The 22977-nt window shown below is 34.9% G+C and overlaps 1 protein-coding gene across 10 annotated transcripts in view; it reads left to right on the top strand.

The window, feature by feature from the left end:
- BCAS3 (BCAS3 microtubule associated cell migration factor) overlaps positions 1 to 22977 on the top strand; it is a 611080-nt gene that overhangs the window by 229507 nt on the left and 358596 nt on the right. For all 10 annotated transcript variants that reach the window (XM_049637825.1, XM_049637821.1, XM_049637826.1 and 7 more), the window contains 2 exons: positions 516 to 649; positions 20823 to 21087. In XM_049637825.1, coding sequence (XP_049493782.1) covers positions 516 to 649; positions 20823 to 21087 — 399 coding nt within the window. The remainder of the gene's footprint in view (positions 1 to 515; positions 650 to 20822; positions 21088 to 22977) is intronic.

The following is a 22977-nucleotide window of genomic DNA, read 5'->3' as shown; positions in this document are numbered from 1 at the left end:
GACCGCGAGATCGTGACCTGGCTGAAGTCGGACGCTTAACCGACTGCGCCACCCAGGCGCCCCAGAGAAACATTTTTAAACTGGTGGATTAAGTGTAGGGTATTTCAGATACACTGAAACTTAAAATTCAGGTTTTAAGAAGTGGCAAAAAATGGGAGCAAGTTTTAGTTCCATGGAGAGAAGTAATTTTCACATTCTTTGTTATCAGATTTGCTATATTAAAAGGCTTGTGAACTCTCCATAAACTTTTCTCTACTAGTTGTACAGGAACCTCATAAAATCTTTACAGCTAGTATCCTCACTATGCTTGTATACTGATATGGCATTAAGGTTTTGTGTTCATACAGGAAAAAGATGCTGCATTTTAATTTTTTTTTTAATTGGGGAAATTTTTTACTTCTTTGGTCATTTTTTCCTTCGGTGATATTTTAAAGCATAATGAATATTTTGTGAAAATATTTCATCAACATACATAATTGTTTTTATTTTTACTCCCTTTTTGGTGTGTTCTTCAGGAATGCTTCTAGTTACAACAGACACCCTTGGCCATGACTTTCATGTCTTCCAAATTCTGACTCATCCTTGGTCTTCGTCACAAAGTGCTGTCCATCATCTGTATACTCTTCACAGGGGAGAAACTGAAGCCAAAGTAAGTTGTATATTTTTCAGAAGGTGTGTGTGTGTGCATGCGCATGCATGTGTGTAATATGACATCTAAAATAACTGGTTATTTATATCATATTGAAGCTTAATGTTAGTGACAACATACTATTCTTGGTGATAGAGTATATCAGGTAATTAAGAAAAAATATTTATCCTATAAATATTATTCTGTATAAATATTTGGCCCCATAAATACATAAGTAGTAGGTGAACAAGTCAATGAATGTTGATAAAACAAAAGTTCCATAAGTTCTATTTGTCCTTCTCCTCCTACCCTGTACCATTTTTTGCCCCAGCAAAAACTCTGTCATCTATCTGATGTCTCTCCAGGTGCATGCATACATGTACACACACAGACACACACATACATGTAAACACATTCACATATACACAAAAATAATTGAGTTTTGTAATGTATGACTATATGGATAATATTCAGTGGTATGTAGGAGTCAGTTCACAGTGGCTAGTGAGAATGAGTTATGTACATTTCTCCCAAACTCTGGATATAGTGACATTGTGTTGTTGGTATGAAATCATCCATGGTAAGAGTGTTTACATAATTGGAGTCAGCAAACGCTACAAATCAGAACTATTTTTTTCTTATGCAGCCAGCTTTTAACATTTAGCAACACATCACTGTGCACACATGTATGGGCATGCCCACATCCACACATCCACACACACACAACCACATATGTAATTTACTAAGCATTTGTATTAGGCACCATGCTAAATGCTTTTACATGTATTTAATACTCTTAATATCACTTGGTAGATACTGTGATAGCTTAATAAGCTAAAATCCCAACTATTCTTTTGTTTCCCAGAGCCTGTGGTTATGCATTTACCAGTACACTACTGTAAATACTTTATTCTGAGAGATAGCTCATTGACACCCACCACCATTTATTGACTAGTCTTGTCCTTTCCCAATAGTCTAAAATGCTGTTTTAGAGGGGCACCTGGGTGGCTCAGTTGCTTAAGCATCTGACTTCAACTCAGGTCAAGATCTCACAGTTCATGGGTTCAAGCCCTGCATTAGGCTCTGTGCTGACAGCTCAGAGCCTGGAGCCTGCTTTGGATTCTGTCTCCCTCTCCTCTGCTCTCCCCTCCCCCACTTGTGCTCTGTCTCTCTCTCTCAAAAATAGATACACATTAAAAAATTTAAAGAATTTTCTATAATAAAATGAAACATCTTAAATATATAGAAATCCATGAGTTTATAATAATACTTTAAAAGGAAGCATTGGACATAATTGTAGGTAGCTTGTTTACTAACTCATTATCCTCAAAACTGATAATTAAAGAGAGAATATTCAGCATTTACCTTGTCTTCCTTGTATCAATTTAATAAGATAACTGAATAGTTGATGAGGTAAAGTTTTTCCTTATGGAAGAGTTCCAGTATTAAAAATTTTAGAATTTAGATTTAGTGTGGAGGTCATTTTGTAATATATACACAGAATGAATCATGTTGTACCCCTGAAAGTAATATAATGTTGTATGTCAATTATATGTCAATTAAAATAAAAGTTAGAATTTTAAGAATCACCATTGTTGCTACCCCTAATGAAACAATGAATTTAGGCAATAATCATCTGTATTTGGCTTTAGCTGATGAGTCTTAACATTACCAAAGTGGAACAGTCAGATATCATTATGTGCTTCCTGATTTGTGTAATAGGATGTATATATACAATATCATCTATGAAATATTTCTTCCAAGTCCTCTCAATTAAATCTGAATCTAATTCAGCCCCTAAATATAATTAGTACCTTACATAAAAGACAGAGATAGAGGGTCAAGTTAAACAGTATCATGAGAATGCAGCTAGCCAACTCTGAAATGTAGGAAGTTCTTCATTATAAATGTGGCCTGATTTTTTCCAAGTTTTTTATTTAAATTCCAGTTAGTTAACATACAGTATAATATAAGTTTCATGTGTAGAATTTAGTGATTCAACACTTACAATATCTGGTACTCAACATGGACAAGTGCACTTCTTCATCCCCATTTAACCCAATCGCCTCTGATAATCGTCAGTTTGTTCTCTGTAGTTAGGAGTCTGTTTCTTGGTTTGCCTCTCTTTTATCCCCTCTATGTTCATTCACTTTATTTCTTAATTTCCACATATGAGTGAAATCATATGGTATTTGTCATTTTCTGACTTATTTCACTTAGCTCCATGCACGTTATGGCAAATGGCAAGATTTCATTCTTTTTTATGGCTAATAATCCAGGGTGTGTGTGTGTGTGTGTGTGTGTGTGTGTGTGAGAGAGAGAGAGACATCTTTTTTTGAAGAAGAGACTTATGTATGCATTTATTTATTCTTTTTTTCAAGTTTTTACTTAAATTCCAGTTTGTTAACATACTGTATAATATTAGTTTCAGGTGTAGAATTTGTGATTTGTTGCTTCACATACAATTATCCAGTGCTCATCATAACAAGTGCCCTCCTTAATACCCATTACCCATAACCCATCCCCTCCTATCCCCATCCCCCTCCACCTCTTGCCCACCTCCCCTCCGGTAACCCTCATTTTGTGCTCTATAGTTAAGAGTTTGTTTTCTGGTTTGCCTCACTTTCCCCCACCATGTTCATCTGTTTTGTTTCTTAAATTCCACATATGAGTGAAATCATATGGTATTTGTTTTTCTTTCACTGACTTACTTCGCTTAGCATAATACTCTTTAGCTCCATCCACATTGTTGTAAATGGCAAGATTGCATTCTTTTTTATGGCTGAGTAATATTCCATTGTAAATATATATGCTACATCTTTATCCATTCATAAATGGACATTTGGGTTCTTCCCATCATTTGGCTATTGTTGATAATGCTGCTGTAAACATTGGGGTGCATGTATACCTTTGAATCAGTATTTTTGTATCCTTTGGGTTAATACCTAGTAGTTGTAATTGCTGGATCATAGGGTAATTCTATTTTTAACTTTTTGAGGAAACTCCCTGCTATTTTCCAGAGTGGCTGCACCAGTTTGCATTCCAACAGTGTAAGATGGTTCCCCTTTTTCTGCATCCTCACCAACATCGGTTGTTTCCTGTGTTGTTAATTTTAGCCATTATCACAGGTGTGAGGTAGTATCTCATTGTGGTTTTGATTTGCATTTCCCTGATGATGTGTGATTTTGAGCATCTTTTCATGTGTCTGTTTGCCATCTGGATATCTTCTTTGGAAAAAGATCTATTCTTGTCCTCTGCCCCTTTTTAATTGGATTATTATTATTATTTTGAGTGTTGAGTTTTATAAGTTCTTTATATATTTTGGATACTCACCCTTTTACCAGATATGTCATTTGCAAATATCTTCTCCCATTGTAAAGATTGCCTTTTTGTTTTGTTGATTGTTTCCTTTGCTGTGCAGAAGCTTTTTATCTTAATGGAGTCCCAGTAGTTCATTTTTGCTTTTGTTTCCCTTGCCTCTACGGATGTGTGTAGTAAGAAGTTGCTACAGCCAATGTGAAAGAGGTTGCTGCTTGTGTTCTCCTGCAGGATTTTGATGGTTTCCTGTTGATGGTTACAGTTAGGTCTTTTATCCATTTTGAGTTTATTTTTGCATATGGTGTAAGAAAGTGGTCCAGTTTCATTCTTCTGCTTGTCGCTGTCCAGTTTTCCCAACACCATTTGTTGAAGAGACTGGCTTTTTCCTGTTGGATATGTTTTCCTGCTTTGTCAAAGATTAATTGGCCATAGAGTGGTAGTTTCATTTCTGGGTTTTCTATTCTGTTTCATTGATCTGTGTGTCTATTTTTGTGCCAGTACCATATTGTTTTGATTACTACAGCTTTGTTATATAACTTGAAATCTGGAACTGTGACACCACCAGTTTTGTTTTCTTTTTTTACAATTTTTGGCTATTCAGGGTCTTTTGTGATTCCATGAAAATTTTAGGATTATTTGTTCTAGCTCTGTAAAAAACGCTCTTGGTATTTTGACAGGTACTGCATTAAATCTGTAGATTGCTTTTGGTAGTACAGACATTTTAACAATATGTGTTCTTCCAGTCCATGAGCTTAGATTTTCTTTCCATTTGTTTGTGTCGTCTTCAATTTCTTTTGTCAGTGTTTTATAGTTTTTAAAGTATAGGTCTTTCACCTCCTTGGTAAAGTTTATTCCTAGGTATCTTATTATTTTTGGTGCAATTGTAAATGGGCTTGCTTTTTTTTAAAGTTTGTTTATTTTTTAAGTTTATTTATTTATCTCTCTCTTTCTTAAAAGAGAGAGAGAGAGAGAGAAAGAAAAGGACATGGAGAGGGAAAATCCCAAGCAGGTTTTGCATGGGCAGTGCAGAGCCCCATGCGGAGCTCAAACTCATAAACTGTGAGATCATGGCTTGAACCAAAACCAAGAGTTGGTTGCTAAACAACTGAGCCACCCAGGAACCTTTGGGATTGCTTTCTTAATTTCTTTCTCTTCCTTCATTACTTAGTGTATAGAAAAGCAATGGATTTCTGTACATTTATTTTTGTATCCTGTGATCTTACTGAATTCATTTATCACTTTTAGCATTTTTTTTTGTGGAATCTTTTGGGTTTCCTATATATAGTATCATGTCATCTGTAAATATTGCAAATTTTGTTTCTTCCTTACCAATTTGGATACCTCTTATTCCTTTGTGTTGTCTGATTGCTGTGGCTAGGACATCCAGAACTATGTTGAATAAAAGTGGTGAGAGTGGACATCCTTATCTTGTTCCTGATCTTAAGGGGAAAGATTTCAGCTTTTCCCCATTGAGTATGATTTTAGCTGTGGGTTTTTCATATATAGCCTTTATTATATTGAGGTATGTTTCCTCTAAACCTAGTTTGTTGAGGGTTTTTATCATGAATGGATGTTGTGCTTTGTTGAATGCTGTTTCTGCATCTATTGAAATGATCATATGGTTTTTATCCTTTCTCTTTTTGATGTGTTATATCACATTTGTTGATTTTTAAAATTTTTCTTGACTAATTTCTCTGACTAGGACTTCCAGTACCATGTTGAGAAAAGCGGTGAGAGTGGACATCCTTGTTTTGTTCTTGACCTTAGAGGAAAAGCTTTCAGCTGTTGACTGTTGAGTGTGATGCTAGTTGTGGGCTTGTCATAGATGGCCTTTATTATGTTGAAGTATATTCCCTTTATACTCATTTTGTTGATAGTTTTTATCATGAATGGATGTTGAATATTTTCATATGCTTTTTCCTTATCTATTGAGATGATCATATGATTTTTATCCTTCTTTTTGTTAATGTGGTATGGATCTCAGTCAGCATCTAGATAGAGGCTGATTGGAAGCTGGACTCTCAGGCCGCATCTTTTAAAGTATGAAAAAATACTTCTTTTAGGGATAGTCTAAGAGATGGGCATTTTAGTCTACTGTTCTGTTTTGTGCCCTGAATGGATAGGGGGTTAAGAGAAATCATTTTAAACTATGTAAATATCCCATTTTCCCCCCAAAATTTGTAACACTGCTTTTATTTATATATATCATTAAATTCCTATTTTATTCAGTAGGTTATATTCACTCAGTAACTGTTTATTTTAATGCTCTGAATATCCCAGATTTGGCCAGTTAGCACCTATCAACTTGACATCTGTGTCCTTTGACATATCTCCATTTTTCTCTGACAATGTCCTTACCCTCTGGCACAACTAAACTTGTTTATTCTTATTTTAGTTGCCATTCAATTTTGTTTCTTTTGTATGGAAGGTACCAATTAGATGAACATTTTGGGTTAAAAATTCAATACTTCACTGTGCTGCTGGGCACATTTTATTTCTGAACTCTGGTCCTCACCAGTCACTGGTATTCCCTACGTTAGCTATAACCTCCTAGAACTTGAGTATTTTAAATATTTATACTTTTTTTTTTACCTTATACCTATTAATATATTTAACTTATACTTCATTTGCATTAACATTATTTATCATTTAATTTACTTGAACATGCAATCTGGAAATAGAGATCATGCTTAACCTTCTTGGTATCTGTCATCCTTAGAACAGTGCCCTGAACATGGGCAAATGTTTATAGGTACAGATATTTGCTGCTGCCAATGTTATTCCGGTTTAACATGTAGGGAAACCAAATAGAAATTATTAAAATTATTTTGTTCTGTGTCACACCCTGTAATTTAGGAGACTGGAAATTTCTAAATGTCAAATATTAAGATCTAAGGAAACTCAATTAATGACCATAAAATTAATTTTGTAACCTCCTACTGAAAATTATTTTGAAATGATATATAAAATTTAACACTGATTTTGAAATCTACTTAGCATATGATCTATCTGTCTTTGAGTACTTCAAAATCATGTCATTCTGGATTCTTCCAACAACTCTGAGGGTACTTTAATCAGGCAAGGAAAAAACCTCAAGTATGTGGATCTAATTATGTTGAATTAAGTTGTTTTGTGATCTATGACTTGGGATATCCTCTGCATCTGACAGCAATTTTCCTCATAAGTCACATATGCAGTTAGAAAAATATTCCTAGTTTTCAACAGTCACACACACACACATACACACACACACACACACATAGTAAAACCTTACAATATTTTGTTAATATACTTCCATAATATCTTACTCAAGCAGATACAAGTCATTTTAGTACTTAACATGCTAATTTTAGTAGATGGTCAACTTACTTTGGAAACATTTGCACATCAGATAAGTGTTACTTCTACCTTACCAGAATAGTTGTATAAAATGGTAAGATTTTAGGCTTAATTCTCAATGGCAAAGAATCTAGCTATTTAATATTATTAATTGATAGTATTTGATAGTTCAGATAAAAAGAAATAATTTTAGTATGAGTATGTCTAGATTGCCTACTTATGTTTATACTGAAATTTAAATTTTACTGGACTTTCTGTATTTTTTTAATGCTTATGTATTTAATTTGAGAGAGAGAGAGAGAATGAGCAAGAGCTGGGGAGGGGCAGAGAGAGAATCTCAAGCAGGCTCCACACTGAGTGGATTGGTAGTCACTAGCTATTAGTAGTCACTCCCCACTCCCCATCCCCAATTTTCATATATATTTGGATGCTGCTTAGTAATTATATTACCAAGGATGAATTATCTACTTTCCTTAAGTTTCAATTTATTGTAAAATGGGACCAAAGTCCATTTCATAGCATTTATTTCAAGAAATGTTAGAAATAATATATGTAAAATGTGTTTTACTGTGCTTAGTAGAACATTTGGCACAGTAAATGACAAGGATTTAACATGAGGACCTTCACGTTTGGTCATTGTAGAGTAAGAAGGAGATTGGTGGGAAGATGGTGGAATAGGAGGACTTTAAGCTCTCCTCATCTTAGGGTACAGCTAGATAACACTTACATCAGTATAAATAACCTAGAATAACAGGAACTGGATTTACCTTCCTACCTGAAACAGTTAAAGAACAAACAGTACTTTTCTAGAGACTGTACATAAGGCTATGAAGGATGATGATCCTTGAGAGATGGGATGTAAATGAGAGAAACCCTGTGATTGCCTCAGCTTACTGCCTGGGCAGAGTTTCCATCCTGTGGTGCAAGAAGGAGGAGCCCAAGTGGTGCGTGGTAGACTCCCCCTGTTGATAAGGTAATGCTAAGAGTGCTGAGAGGTGAAGATCATGGAGTTCTCAGGACAGAGTACTGGAGAGATAAAAGCTGCAATGATAGAACCTCCTGAGATCTGCAGAGGAAATCTTAGGCCATGGAAAGAATCATCATCATATCAGAAAGGAAGAAAGTAAAACTGTGTGTATTTAAAGATGATGTGATTGTCTGTGTAGAAAATCTAATGGATTCTGCAAAAATAGTTACAGTAAGTGATTTTAATTAGGTTTCAGTATATTAGATCAGTATATAGAAGTCAGTTGGACCTCTACATGCTAGAAACAAACAATAGGTAATTGATCATTTAAAAAAGAGTTAAGGGGCGCCTGGGTGGCTCAGTTGGTTAAGTGTCTGACTGGCTCAGGTCATGATCTCACAGTTCATGAGTTCAAGCCCCGCATTGGGCTCTGTACTGACAGCTCAGAGCCTGGAGCCTGATTCAGATTCTGTGTCTCCCTCTCTCTCTGCCCCTCCCCCACTCCTGCTCTGTCTGTGTCACTCTCAGAAATGGATAATGTTAAAATAATTGTTTTAAAGTTAAAAGTAAAAAATAGTGTGTAATATGTACTTACCATGTGTGAGACATGCACTTTGAAAACAATAAAACATTGCTGAGAGTAAAGACATAAATAAATGGAGAGTTGAACCTTGTTTTGGGGTTGGAATACTTAATATTGTTAGGATATCAGTTCTCTCCAAATTGATCTTATATTCAGTGCAATCCCCATCAAAAACTCAGCAGGATAAAAACAAACAAAGCTAGCAGGAATTTTTGGAGAGGGTGTAGAAATTGACAAATTACTTCTAAAATTCATGTATAAATACATAAGGCTTATAATAGGCAAAATAATGCTGAAAAAGAAAAACAAATTTGGAGGAATATTACCACCTGATATCAAGACTTATTAAAGCCACAGAATCAGTAGGGAATCCAGGAACATTCCCATACATATGGACAATTGATTTTTGACAAAGGTGCAAAATGAGAAAGGCTAGTCTTTTCAACAATAGTGATGGACTGCTTGGGTATTTATGTGCAAGAAAAATAAGCATCAATCCATCCCTTATCCCATATACAAAAATGAACTCAAATTTGGATCATAGATTTAAATGTAAAACCTACTATGAAAAGCTTTTAGAAGAAAATGTAGGAGAAACCTTTGTGATTTGGGTTAGACACAGCTTTCTCAGATGTGACACTAATAGCAAAATCCATGAAAGCAGTATTGATACATTGGGAGTTCATTAAAACAAAACATATCTGCTCTTTGAGAAACACTGTTAATAGAATGAAAGGCACAAATTGTCTTCCCATCAGCCAATGGAATCTTACCTTGGGTATGAGTGACCCAGATTGTTCAGTTATCACTGTGATTTGTTTTGTGCACTCTTGGCCTTAAAAGAGGGACATCTGCAATCTGCCAGTATGTAGTCTTCCTCATGGTAAACCACAGTAGGTTTGGCCAGTGTGTCAACAGTATTGTTTAAAGCAGGGTCAGCAAACTTTTTCTGTAAAGGCCAATAGTAAATATTTAAACTCTGCATCGTATATATTCTCTGTACTCACCTTTGTCATCTAGTACAAAATCATCTATAGATGATATATAAACAAGTGGATATGAATGCCCCACAGCTATAGTGACCCCTCAATTAAAACAGAGGTCAGCTCTCCATTATCCTACTGTGCTAATTGGTCTTCATTTGTTCCACCAGCATTTTTGTTGGGGTTGTACAGCTGCCATAGGCTAGTGGACACCATCGGTCTTTGTCTTAGCCAAGCCATCAGGGAATCAGGCACAGGCATTTAAAGGAAGCTCTGTGAGTCAGGGGTCTATTGAACCAGTGGCATTGCTTTGGGCAGTGGAGTAGATGATAAAGTAGTTGTAAAAACAAGATGTTTCTACAGCCAGGTTGGAACATACTCTGGAACATACCATTTCCACTTGACTAGCAAGCTCTGTTGGGTCCTTACCATCATGTTGATTATCAAATTTGAGTTGATCCATTCCAATATCGGTCTTGAAAAATCACAAGGCCTCATGGGTCAGTTGTTCATTCACAAGAACTTAGTAGCAAATAATAGCTACCATCTGAAAAAAGGGAGTGTATTTGGTTGTTGGATCAGGCAGGTGGCGATGTTGTACTGGGATAACACCTTAAGTACTTCAGCAGCCGTTAAGTCATTACCTAACTTATTCCTACTGGGATTCTGTTGTTTCTATTATATAACACTGGGAAGGAACTGGAAGCCTAGTAGGCACTCTGTCATGCATTTTTCCCACTATCATTTCAGTCTGCATGGCAGAGGATACCGTCTGATACTTACAAGCATGTAAATACAATCAATTAAGCCATTAATACCAGTTACACATTTATCAACAGAAGCACAAGAGTATTCCTACAAGGTCACTTTAGCTTCTCTTCCCTATTGCAAACTTTGCTTACATTTCATTCCAGGGTATTTTCCCCCACCCCCACAAGGACATGGAATTCTTTTCCCTACAGAACACTGACTAATGTATTTAATGTGCACATGTCAGTTATTCAAGTGACAGCTGCCAGGCAATCACATTATTCTGTCTTGTTGGCAGGGGAGGCTAGCCTGCAGATACTATGGGGGCAGCCAGAAGTGTTGGCCTTTTTTCTCACTTGGCCAAGTGTTGGTTCCCCAGTGTTTCTGCCACTTATTTCCCTATGGGCAGTAGTGCTACTTGCTAGCATCCAGTGAGTGTCCAGGCATAACCACCCCTTTTTTTTTCTGCCCCCACTCAACACTGCTGAGTTTCATCCCTACAGCCTTTGGCATTTTGGACACCTCTCATCCTTGTTTCCACTCAAGTTCGGATTGCAGCAAGAGCTGGCTATTTTAGCACTGCTGGCTCTGTGGTGTTTGTGAGGCACCATATTCACTTTTTATTCAGTTCAGATTTTTATTGAAATAATTGTTGATTCAATTGGACTTGTAAGAAATAGTACTAAGAGATCCCAGGTACCCTTGGCTCACTTTATCTCAATAAGGTAAACATTTTGCAAGCTAGAGTATATCACAACCAGGATATTGACATTGGTACAATCCCTGATCTTTTTCACATTTCATTAGATTTACTTGTACTCATTTGTGCATTTGTGTATGTGTGTGTGTGTGTAAATGAGTGTGTTTAGATCTATACAATTTAATGTAGGTTTGTATGTCCATTAAGATACTGAATAGTTCCCTCACATTGCCCTTTTGTAAGTGGACCTACATTCACCTGGCATTTACAGTTTGGGGCTGTTATGAATATATTATGTGAACATAGTTTTCATTTCTCTGATGTGGATGCCCAAGAGTGCAGTTGTTGGTTCAGATGATAATTGCATGCTGCTAATTAGCATTAGCTCATTTTTTAATTTGTGACTCTTTAGAAGAGTGTAAAACCTGTAATAAGCTTTCCATAAATATTTACTGAATAAATGATTATGAAGAATTGATAGGGAGAGGGAATTGGGCAGATAGGATAGAGGGTCTGTGGGGATTATCTGTCTAATTTAACACATTTCCTTTCTAAGCAACTTATTCCCAAGTAAACTTTTATTGCCATTAGCCTTGTCATGATAGTAAGAATTACAGCATTTAAAATGAAAGTTTATATTAATTTTGAAGGATAAAAGCTATTGAAATGTTGTGTTGGGAATGTGTCTAGAACTTGTATATTAATTCTTAAGCAAATAACTTCTTTTATATATTTTACTATAAGTTTTCATTAAACATAAACATCTGAGGGCTTGGACCCTGGCTAGTTTTTCCTCTATGGGGGACTTATCTTTATAGTGTTGACTGCCATTCTTACAGGCTTCTGAAAAACAATAATACTCTTGGATTGTAGACTTTCTATCCAAGTGCTGTCTGCTTTTGGGTTTTCTTTCCTTTTTTCTTTTTAAGAGAATTGGAAAGCAATTTGATATTTGAATCATTAGGTATATATTTGGCTACAGAAAGAAAATCATATTTAACGATGGTTTTAAAAACTTAGGATTTATTTTTGTCATGTTATAAGAAGGCTGCTGCTAGTTTTGGTAAAGTTGTTCAGCAGTGTCCTTGTGACTTTTTTGTTCTTTCCCTCATGACTGCTTTATAATTGCCACTCTTGTGGGTATCATTTCTGAATTCAAGGCACTAAGATGGGGAGTTTTGGCAGCCTCGGTGATGTTAATTTCTCATATCAGGGAAGGAGATACTTTCCCAGAATCCTGCAATAGTATCCTGCTTTTGTCTGACTGATCATAATTGTGTCAACACTTCCTGTTAGTCTGGGCAAGTCTGAAGTATCTGTAGAGGTGTCAGGTGAGAGAGAGAATGTTGGAAATGCTTGATTTGCCATTTACTAGTCATATATGTATAACCATCACAACAATCAAGATACAGATGATTCTCATCATCTCAGAAAATTTCCTGCATCTTTTTTTCAGTCAATATTCTACCTCACTCATGCCCTGGGCAATCATTGATATTACTTTGTTATTTTTTAAAATATCTTTTAATGCTTTCTAACGTTTGGTATGGGAGTAGGGGGACTGCCATTTCTGGCCACTTTATTTTCTGGCTCCGTATTAGAGACTGTAGGTGAATATCAGAGTCATTATCTGAGTGTTCCAAAAGTGCAAATTTCTTGGTTATGTCTCTCCCACCTCCCAGTACCTACAGAATCATAATTCTGAAGGTTGGACCAATTATCTGCACTTCTTACAAATAACTTAGGTACTTCTTTTCACACTAAAGTTTGAGAAATTTTGCTTTAGATTTTAGGATATTATACTGACCCTATGCTTTTATTGCTGTTATTAATTAGGTTTTGGTGATGAATTTGTGGCATAAGTTGGAGCCCTTTAAAATGCTGATTTCTATACCTTAGATGCTTAAATGTGGTACCACTTAATTCTAGAGCTCAAATACTCTTTTTCATGTGTAATTTGAATTCAGCCTGTTTTGTGACTTAAATATACATTTGGGATGGAGTTTTTTTTTTGTTTTTTTTTGTTTTTTTTTGGTTTGATAAAATGGGCGTAATTGTTCTAAGTATATGTCTGCTAATTAGATTTGGTTGCTCCATATATTGTTGTTTTGGATTATTAAATCAACAAAATATTTGAAAATGGATAACTTAGATTTTCAAAAAATATTTGTATAAATTAGAATTACTGGAATATATTACCAACAATAGCCAAACTAGGAAAGAGCCCAAGTGTCCATCAACTGATGAATGGATAAAGAAGATATGATATTTATCTGCAGTGGACCATTACTCAGCCATCAAAAAGAATAAAATCTTGCCATTTGCAATGACATGGATGGAGCTAGAGTGTATTATTTTAAGCAAAATAAGTCAGAGAAAGACAAATACCATGTGATTTCATTTATATGTGGAATTTAGGAAACAGATGAACATATGGGGAGGGAAAAGAAGAGGAAGGCAAACCATAAGAGACTCTTAACTATAGAGAATAAACTGAGGGTTGATGGAGGGATGTAGGTGGGGGATGGGCTAATTGGGTGATGGGTATTAAGAAGGCACTTGTTACGATGAGCACTGGGTGTTATTTGTAAGTGATGAATCACTAAATCCTACTCCTGAAACCAGTATTGCACTATATGTTATCTAACTAGAATTTAAATAAAAATTTGGAAAAAAAAAAGATTTACTGGAATATAGCTATATTATATTTTAAGGAACAAATATATTAGCTTTCTAGAAGCCTAATGGTTTCTGGTAGCCAAACTTTACATCATTACAATAAAAAACAATTGTGAGATGTTATCAATATTCCAAATAACACAGGAGCCATTTAGCAAAAATAAATTATGTAACTTAGTATAAATTTGCAAAACATTTAATTAAGTACTCTGTATTTTTAAAATTCATATCACATTAGCTAAGAATTTTGACATTTGTATTCTTTTTTATTTTTATTTTTTAAATTAAAAAAATTGTAATGTTTTTATTTATTTTTGAGAGAGAGAGAGAGAGAGAGAGAGAGCGAGAGAGAGCACAAGCAGGGAGGGGGCAGAGAGAGACGGAGACACAGAATTAGGAACAGACTCCAGGCTCTGAGGTGTCAGCACAGAGCCCAGCACAGGGCTCGAACTCACAGGCTTTGAAATCATGACCTGAGTCAAAGTTAGATGCCCAACTGACTGAGCCAGCCAGGTGCCTCTGACATATGTATTCTTAAAAGCCTCTAAATTGATAAAATTGATAATAATGAGCATCTAATGAGGATTCACAGACTATGTTAGTTACTCTTTGCTTGATTTTTTCTATCATTTTATACCACACTTCTTTGCTGAGTGGAGGGACACTTAATAAGAATATACTGCTTACCCATGTTATGTTGTAGTCACTTATTTACTCCAACCCCAGATGTGAAGTGAGCCATGATGGGCACAGATAAAATGCTAATTTAGGCTATGTAGCAGCTGTGTATCTTCTTTTGAGCACAGAATAATAGAGACATCTCAAAGAACTAAACGACAGTTAAAAGAAACCTCAACTATAAAAAGAGGCTGTAGAACTTCCCTTTTAGCAAACTGACTAGTTAGTTTTTTCATTTTTTTAAGTAACAGCTTTTCTGAGACAGAATTCACATACATAAAGTTCACCCTTTTAAAGTGTACAGTTTAGTGCTTTTTAGTATACAGACTGGTATATTGATCACTACTATTTTATTCTAGAACATTTTCATCACCCCAGAAAGAAACCTGGTACCCATGAGCAACTATTCCCCCTTCCCTTCTTCCTGGCTCTTGAAAACTGCTAATCTATTTTCTATATCAATGGATCTGCTTATTCTGTACATTTCATATAAACAGAATAATATAATATGTAACCTTTTCTCATTTTACCTACTATTTTAGAAGTTCATTCGTGTTGTAGCATGTATCAGAACTATATTACATTTTGTGGCTGAATAATATTCCCTTGTATGGATATACCACATTTTTTCCATTTATTAGTTGATAGACGTTTGGGTTGTTTCCACTTTTGAACTCTAAGGATACTGCTATAAACATTAGTGTGCAGGTTTTTGTTTGAACATGTTTTTGGTTCTCTTGGGTATTTAAGAATGAAAGTGTATGTTTAACTTTTACAGGAATTTTCCAAGTGTCTACACCATTTACTTTTTTCCCAGCAATGTATGAGGGCTCAACTTTACCCACATCCTCATCAACACTTGTTATTTTATCTTTTTTTTCACTGTAATGAGGTTTATTTTTTTTAATATGAAGTTTATTTTTATATTTATTATTTATTATTTATTTATTTTTTAAATGTGAAATTTATTATCAAATTGGTTTCCATACAACACCCAGTGCTCATCCCAACAGGTGCCCTCCTCAATGCCGATCACCCACTTTCCCCTCCCTCCCATCCCCCCATCAACCCTCAGTTTACTCTCAGTTTTTAAGAGTCTCTTATGGTTTGGCTCCCTCCCTCTCTAACTTTTTCTTTCTTACTTACTTTCTTTCTTTTTTTTTTTTTTTTAATAGCCATTATTTTCAGTATGAAGTGGTATCTCATTGTGGTTTTTATTTACATTTCCCCAATGACTAAAAAGATGTTGCACATCTTTTCATGTACCTTTTGGCCATTTCTATACCTTCTTTGGAAAAATATCTTTTCAAAATTTTTGCTTGTTTTTAACTGAATTATTTGTCTTTATGTTGTTGAGTTGAAAAACTTATTTATGTATTCTACATGCTGAACCTTTATCAGACATATTATTTGGAAAATTTTCTCATATTCTATGGGTTGTCTTAAATTTTTAATAGTATTCTTTGCTGCAGAAAAGTTTTTAATTTTGAATAAGTACAATTTATCTACTTTGTCTCTTGTTGCTTGTAGGTAGTCTCAATTAATAATCCATTTAAGAATCTAATGTAGTAACCTGTTAGAGTGATAATAGTGGTTTAGTCCTTGTTGTTAGCAGTGAAAACAGATGTTTGAACAGAATAGGGATATATTTTTATGGTAATTCTGATAATTATAGCAAACATCTTTGTTCATTGTTTAATAAATGATAGGCACTATTCTAAGTGCTTTACATGTTAATTCATTAAATCTAAAACCCCAGAGACTTGCATTATTGTTTTCATTTTACCAATTGAAGAACCATAAGGCAGAGAGTTGTTAACTAACTTTTCCATGGCTCTGTACCTAGTAAGTGATAGATACATTTACTCCTCTGTGCTACCTGTAGGGAAAGCCTGTAATCACATGTAAAGATTTTATACTTAACAGGCTGTTTCCATATGTTTTCACTATCTTTTTTAATATTAAAGTTTAATGATTATTTTACATTTCAAATTGGTTACTCTTATCCAATGAAAATTATATGTGTATGTGCATGTCTCACATGTCTTTGTGTATCTATATGTGTGTTTATGTGATATATATATATATATATATATATATATATATATACACACATATATACACATAAATATCTATACATACTTATCTATTTTTGCATTAAGAGATGTCCAAGATAATTTGAAATAGTTGTCTCTGGGTTTGGGGGTTTATATGTGTATATGTGTGTGACTTTTTTTTTTTGTTTTCAACCAAGATGACTTTCTCCAATAGTTTTGGGTTAATGTTGAATTGAATACAGCTCTATTCACCTTGAAGACAAAACAGAATGTCTGCTGGCTGTTGAATTTAGAAAAGAACTATAATTTCATCGGTGTCACGTTCCTAACTAATATCTTGCATGGATTCTTCTTATGGGGAAGGCTTTCTGTGTAGTTTTCCCTCTCTTTACTGTGGAGTATCTTGTAAACCATAGGAATAATACTGACCTGAGGGTCTTACTGTGTTTTTAACTTTGACTTTAGACTTTCAAGGCCCTTTCTGCTTTGAAGTTTATGATGATTTGACAAGTTTACATTTACTACCATGGTGGTGGTATAAAATGGGTCAGCAAACTGTGGTCCATTGGCCATATGTGGCCCTCTGTCTATTTTTGTACATCTCATGAGCCAAGAATGGTTTTTATAAACATCAGCATTGGGATCTACTTGATGATAATGTTATGGGCTTTGAACCCTAAATAAACAAAATATTATCTCCAGTAAAAAACAGATGCCATTCTTCTTATTAGTAGACTTACATTACAAAAATTATATTTGGTAAAAATTTTGTCAAATTTTGTTTTCTTTCTTGTTATTCTCAGTACCTAGATAGTATCCTTGGTTTTGCTTTCTTGCCTGAAGAGCCTAAAATTTTACTTTCTGGCCCCTTATGGAAAAAGTTTTCTGACCCCTGTTCTGAGAGAAACCTGTACTTGTCTCAAGTCCACATTCATTCTCTGCTCTAGTTTCATAGCAGTTTGAAATGCTAAGTAGGAGCCATACAGTATATCTCTTGCTGTCCAGATCTGCTTGGATTGGGTTAATTCCTGAGTTCAGTATAGTAAATAGTCCTTAAAAATAATAATTATCTAAGTATGCTTACTTCCTAAATTTGAGGGTACATGTTTGGACCATACTTTTTTGGTACCTGTACTTGTTTAGTTTAAGCTTCTAACAATTGCCTGATGTTACTTGCCATGATATTTAGTACTGTAGCATGGAAACAGAGAGATAGCTGCCATCTAGCTTTCCTGTTTTGTGAAGAGAAAGTCTTTATTAGAAATATCATTTCAAAATTGAGGTCCAGAAATGCTGCAGATGATGTTGTCATTTTATTACTAGTTTGCCATTTTATAGTCTTTCTTGTCTTTAATAATATATGAAAAACCACCCAACTTGTTTCATAAGACCAACAGTTATATTATTTTGCATTTTGTGAGTAGATGACTTATCTTCTATGTTATGTAAAGGATTAAACTTTCTCTAAGTCTCTTGACGACTAATATCTTCTGTGTTCATTTAAGTATCCTGATGCATCTCAAGGTCATAGAGCAGAATCACTTCTTTAATAGCACTTTTGTAAGCAAGCATTTAGGTGGAATTCTGTCTTCCTGCCTTGACCCTGATTGTTAGCACCACTTTATATCAGAAGTATTTTTAAAATGAAAGAAGAAACCTTCTTTTCATGGACAGACCAGGAAGTGGTCTTGATTATAAAGTATTCTGGAAAAAGGTTTTAGATAACGTGGATTAGTTGCCCTGTGGATGGAACACAAGTTACTCAATAAGTCTACAGGTGTTTTTTCTTTATATGTTTGATTCTGGCTTATGTTAATACATTTCATATTACAATATTAAACTTGTCTGGAACTATTTTTCTTTTCCTTGCTTCTGCTGTTTATACTTTTCTTTGTCTCCTTCCCTGTCTTTTGCTTTTCTGTAAGTCTGTTTAGCTGGAAGTTGTTGTAGGCATACTGCAGAGGTAAAGCACTTGTGGACTAGCTTTTTATTCATAACTCTAGAATCTTGGGAGTTAATTTTTTCAGATTTCAGGAGGTCCTTTTAACATTAAACATAAACACGTCATTAGGATATATCGCAGTGATTGAAATGAAAGGAGTTTGGTTGAATTTTGGGTTTATCTATGTATTGATAATTTTAGTCTAGCAATAGCCTAGCAATGAAGTATCCTGTCTTGATATATATGACTAAGATTTCTTTTGATTTCCAAGGTTCTGGGCTCTTTTAGAGACTTGTACTTTGATGTATACTTGTAGGTTTTGTTGGTAGAATATTTCTGGAATATTAGTCATGGTTCTAATCTGAACTTAGACTTATTTGAACATCTAATATATTGGAAAGTATTGGTTTCTCTGACTGCTGAAGGAGTTTTACTTAGCTCGTATTATAATGCTATGCCACACATTCATATATTATGTGTCTATACCTGTATACATTTTCCATGTTAAATTCCACTTACAAACGTATTATCTTTATTATACCATACTTTTACTTGTTTGAATTCTTTTTTTTTTTTAAGCACTGTTTGACTATAGTTTTATATGGTGGAAAATTAATCATTTAGTCAATAATACAGAAAATCTTAACAATCTGTAACTTGCCTTTCTTTTAGAGGCTATGCTTTAAAATGGTTAGAACAACGTTAAATTTTACTTGATTTTCTTTTTAAGAAGAAAAGTAAATGGAGACATTTTTGTTCAAGTTGTTATCATTAGATTGATATTAAGATGAAAGTAGTAAATTAGGTTTACTAATTTGAAAATAATTGAACTTCTGTATTCAATGCCTGGTAAGTGTCATACAAATTAGTAATTAATTTCCCCTAAATCAAGTGTGTGATCAGCCACTTGTTGCAAATAAAGGTTTCTTTGAACATAGTTGCACTCATTCATTTATATATTTTCTGTGGCTACTTTGACACTAGAAGGTCAGAGCTGAGTAGTTATAGCAGAAAATAGAGACTGGATAACCTGTAAAAGTTTGCCAACCACTGCAGATACATGAGGTGTAGGTGTGTGTGTGTGTGTGTGTGTGTGTGTGTGTGTGTGTGTGTGAAAGAGAGAGAGAGAGAGAGAGAGAGAGAGAGAGAGAGATTAGAGTGTTTTGAGACCTTTTCTCTTCTGCATTCCACCTTTCTTAAGGGTCCTATGTTCCTGACTGTTGAAGGAACTTTTACATAATTTTCCTTCAGCCACCCTCATCCCTGCTGCAAATCCACTCCCCTGCATTTCACTCCCATAATCATTCTTCCAAACCTGAAATCTTGACTGCACTATTTCTTAAATAAAATGCAGACACCTCTTGTTCTGGATTTGCCAAGTCTGATTTTTTTTTTCTGACATGCTGAACTACTTGCTCATCATTTCTGTGTTATGCTTTTGCATTTATAGCTAATGTAGAATATCTGAATATCTCTAAATTGGAGTGTCTTCTCTTATTTCTTTCTAAGTATATCCTACTTCAAAACTTATTTCCAGAATCCAGGCCTTTCCTATACCTCCACCTTCACCATCTCCTTTTTACCTCTTACAGAGACTATATATTTCTTCCTTTTTCTTACCACTGTGCCTGGTACACAAGACACTTATTTTGCTTTTTAATATAATACATTATCACAAATTTCTCACATGTCTTTTCCTCCTGTTAGACTGTGAGCCCAAAGATTATTTCCTATTCACCTTTTTATTCCTGGTGCTTAGCGTGGAACCCAACAGATATTTGCTCAGTGAATGATTGGATTAATAACTTCACCTACATTGTATAATGTTTGTTTTTATTTTTACTATTTTATGCTTATTAGAAGGAAAATTAATTTAGAGAAATAAAGCTGACCCATATTTTTGTAGCTCTGTAGGTAAAACTGCCTAGGTCTGGATTTTTTTTACTTGGTACTCTGTGCTGCAAGGGACAGAACTTTCTACTCTAAAAATTATCAAATCCCTAATATGGTGGTTTGATCAATATTCACCATGAAACTTGTCTGTAAAATAAAAAGTTTTAAGTTACACTTGGTCTTAGGTAAATTTGGTAAGAAAGGCAAGTATTTCTATTCACATCTGCTGATATGTATGTGATACTCCTAGATAAATCCAAATAGTTTCAATCTCTCTTTTTGCATTTTTCCCTATCCATTTCCAGGTACAAGACATCTGCTTCAGCCATGACTGTCGCTGGGTTGTGGTCAGTACACTCCGGGGGACTTCCCATGTTTTCCCCATCAACCCTTATGGTGGCCAGCCTTGTGTTCGAACACATATGTCACCACGAGTTGTGAATCGTATGAGCCGTTTCCAGAAAAGTGCTGGGCTGGAAGAGATAGAACAAGAACTGACATCTAAGCAAGGAGGTCGCTGTAGCCCTGTTCCAGGTCTATCAAGTAGCCCTTCTGGATCACCTCTGCATGGTAAACCTAATTTTCTCTCTCTCCACTGAACCTACTGTCTTTCTCTCATTATCCTTACTAGTCAAGATCTGGGATAAAATAATTAAAACATTTTTCCCCCTCATGTGTTCATGCAAAGACAAGATCTTAGGCTTATTTTGGGACATTCTTAATTTATTAAATAATTTAATAAATTGAAGTCCATATGGGAAAGGTGATTTTTGCCATGCTAACTTTTAGTTCATTGAGAAACATTCATTGTTGGAGAGTAATAGTCATGAGTCATGTGTATTTTGGAATAGCATTTGCATTTTATTTATTTTTTTTAATATGAAATTTACTATCAAATTGGTTTCCATATAACACCCAGTGCTCATCCCAGAAGGTGCCCTCCTCAATACCCATCACCCACCCTCTTCTCCCTCCCACCCCCCATCAACCCTCAGTTTGTTCTCAGTTTTTAAGAGTCTCTTATGCTTTGGCTCTCTCCCTCTCTATGCATTTTATTTTAAAATACACCTGTGGGATTATGTTTATGAGATTAATTCATGTTGTTCAATGGAGGTTTACTTCATTTATTTCCATTGCTCTTAGGTATTTCATTGTACAAATATGCTTCTATGTATTTATTTGTCTATCCTTTTTACTACTATTGTTGATGTATATTTGGGAGGTTTCTGGTGTTGGGTTATTATACATAGTGATGCAGTGAAAATGTTTGTACTTGTTTCTTGGTGCAAATGTGTTCTCATTTGTGTATGTGTGTGTGTATGTATTCTCATTTTTTAATGAAATGCTGGGTGTGTATGTGCATCTTGACCTTGGTAGATAATACCGGAGTGGTTGTACCATTTCATTTCCATTAGAATGGCAAAAAAAATTGTTTATATTAGATGATACTTTTTCTAGAGCATTGCAGGTTCTTCTTGACAGATGACCAATTTATATTTTTAAGAATAGAGGATTTTATACAGAGAGATTATGGTTACTACAGAAACCACTTTTTAAAAAATGTTTTAATGTTTAGTTTTGAGAGAGAGAGAGAGAGAGAGAGAGCGAGGGAGGGGAAGAGAGCGAGGGAGACACAGAATCTGAAACAGGCTCCAGGCTCCTAGCTGTCAGCACAGAGCCCAACACGGGGCTCGAACTCACGAACTGTGAGATCGTGACCTGAGCTGAAATCGATAGCTCAACTGACTGACCCACCTAGGTGCCCCACTACAGAAATCAATTTGTATTTATTCAATTGATCTGAAATGTACATAACATAAAATTAACCATTTAATATTAAGAATTCAATGGCATTTAGTACACTCACGATGAACCACCACTTCTAACTAGTTCCAAAATGTTTTCCTCACCTAAGAAGAACACCGTGTATTCTTTAAGCAGTTACTACCTGTTCCTCTCTCACTAAGTCCCTAGCAACCACCAGCCTGTTTTCCATCTCTGTGGATTTACTTGTTCTGGATATTTCATATAATAATCCATATGTGATCATATAATATGTGATTGTTTTTTCTGGCTTATATGACATGGTATAATGTTTTCAAGGTACAGCCACACATAGTATATATCAGTACTTCGTTCCTTTTTATGGCCGAGTAATATTTCACTGTGTGTATATACTCCAATTTTATCTATTCTTCCATTGATCGACATTTGGGTTGTTTCCACCTGTTTGCTGTTTTGAATAGCGCTGTGCTGAATATGAGCATGCAAGTAGTTGTTTGAGTACCTCTGAAGTTCTCTTGGTTTTATACCTATCCTTATTTGTTTCAGCTTCTGCTTAAACATGTATCCTTTTGTAATACCTAATCAATTCTAGATATATATTTTCTGTAGGAAGTTTTAAGATAGACTGAAATCATATAAGTACATAGAATCCCGGGGAGAAATTCTGTAACTCAA

The sequence above is a fragment of the Panthera uncia genome, chromosome E1 (genome assembly GCF_023721935.1).
Source record: "Panthera uncia isolate 11264 chromosome E1, Puncia_PCG_1.0, whole genome shotgun sequence".
NCBI lineage: Eukaryota > Metazoa > Chordata > Mammalia > Carnivora > Felidae > Panthera > Panthera uncia.
Note: the sequence above shows the minus strand (reverse complement) of the source record. Positions and strands in the feature narration are given on the sequence as shown.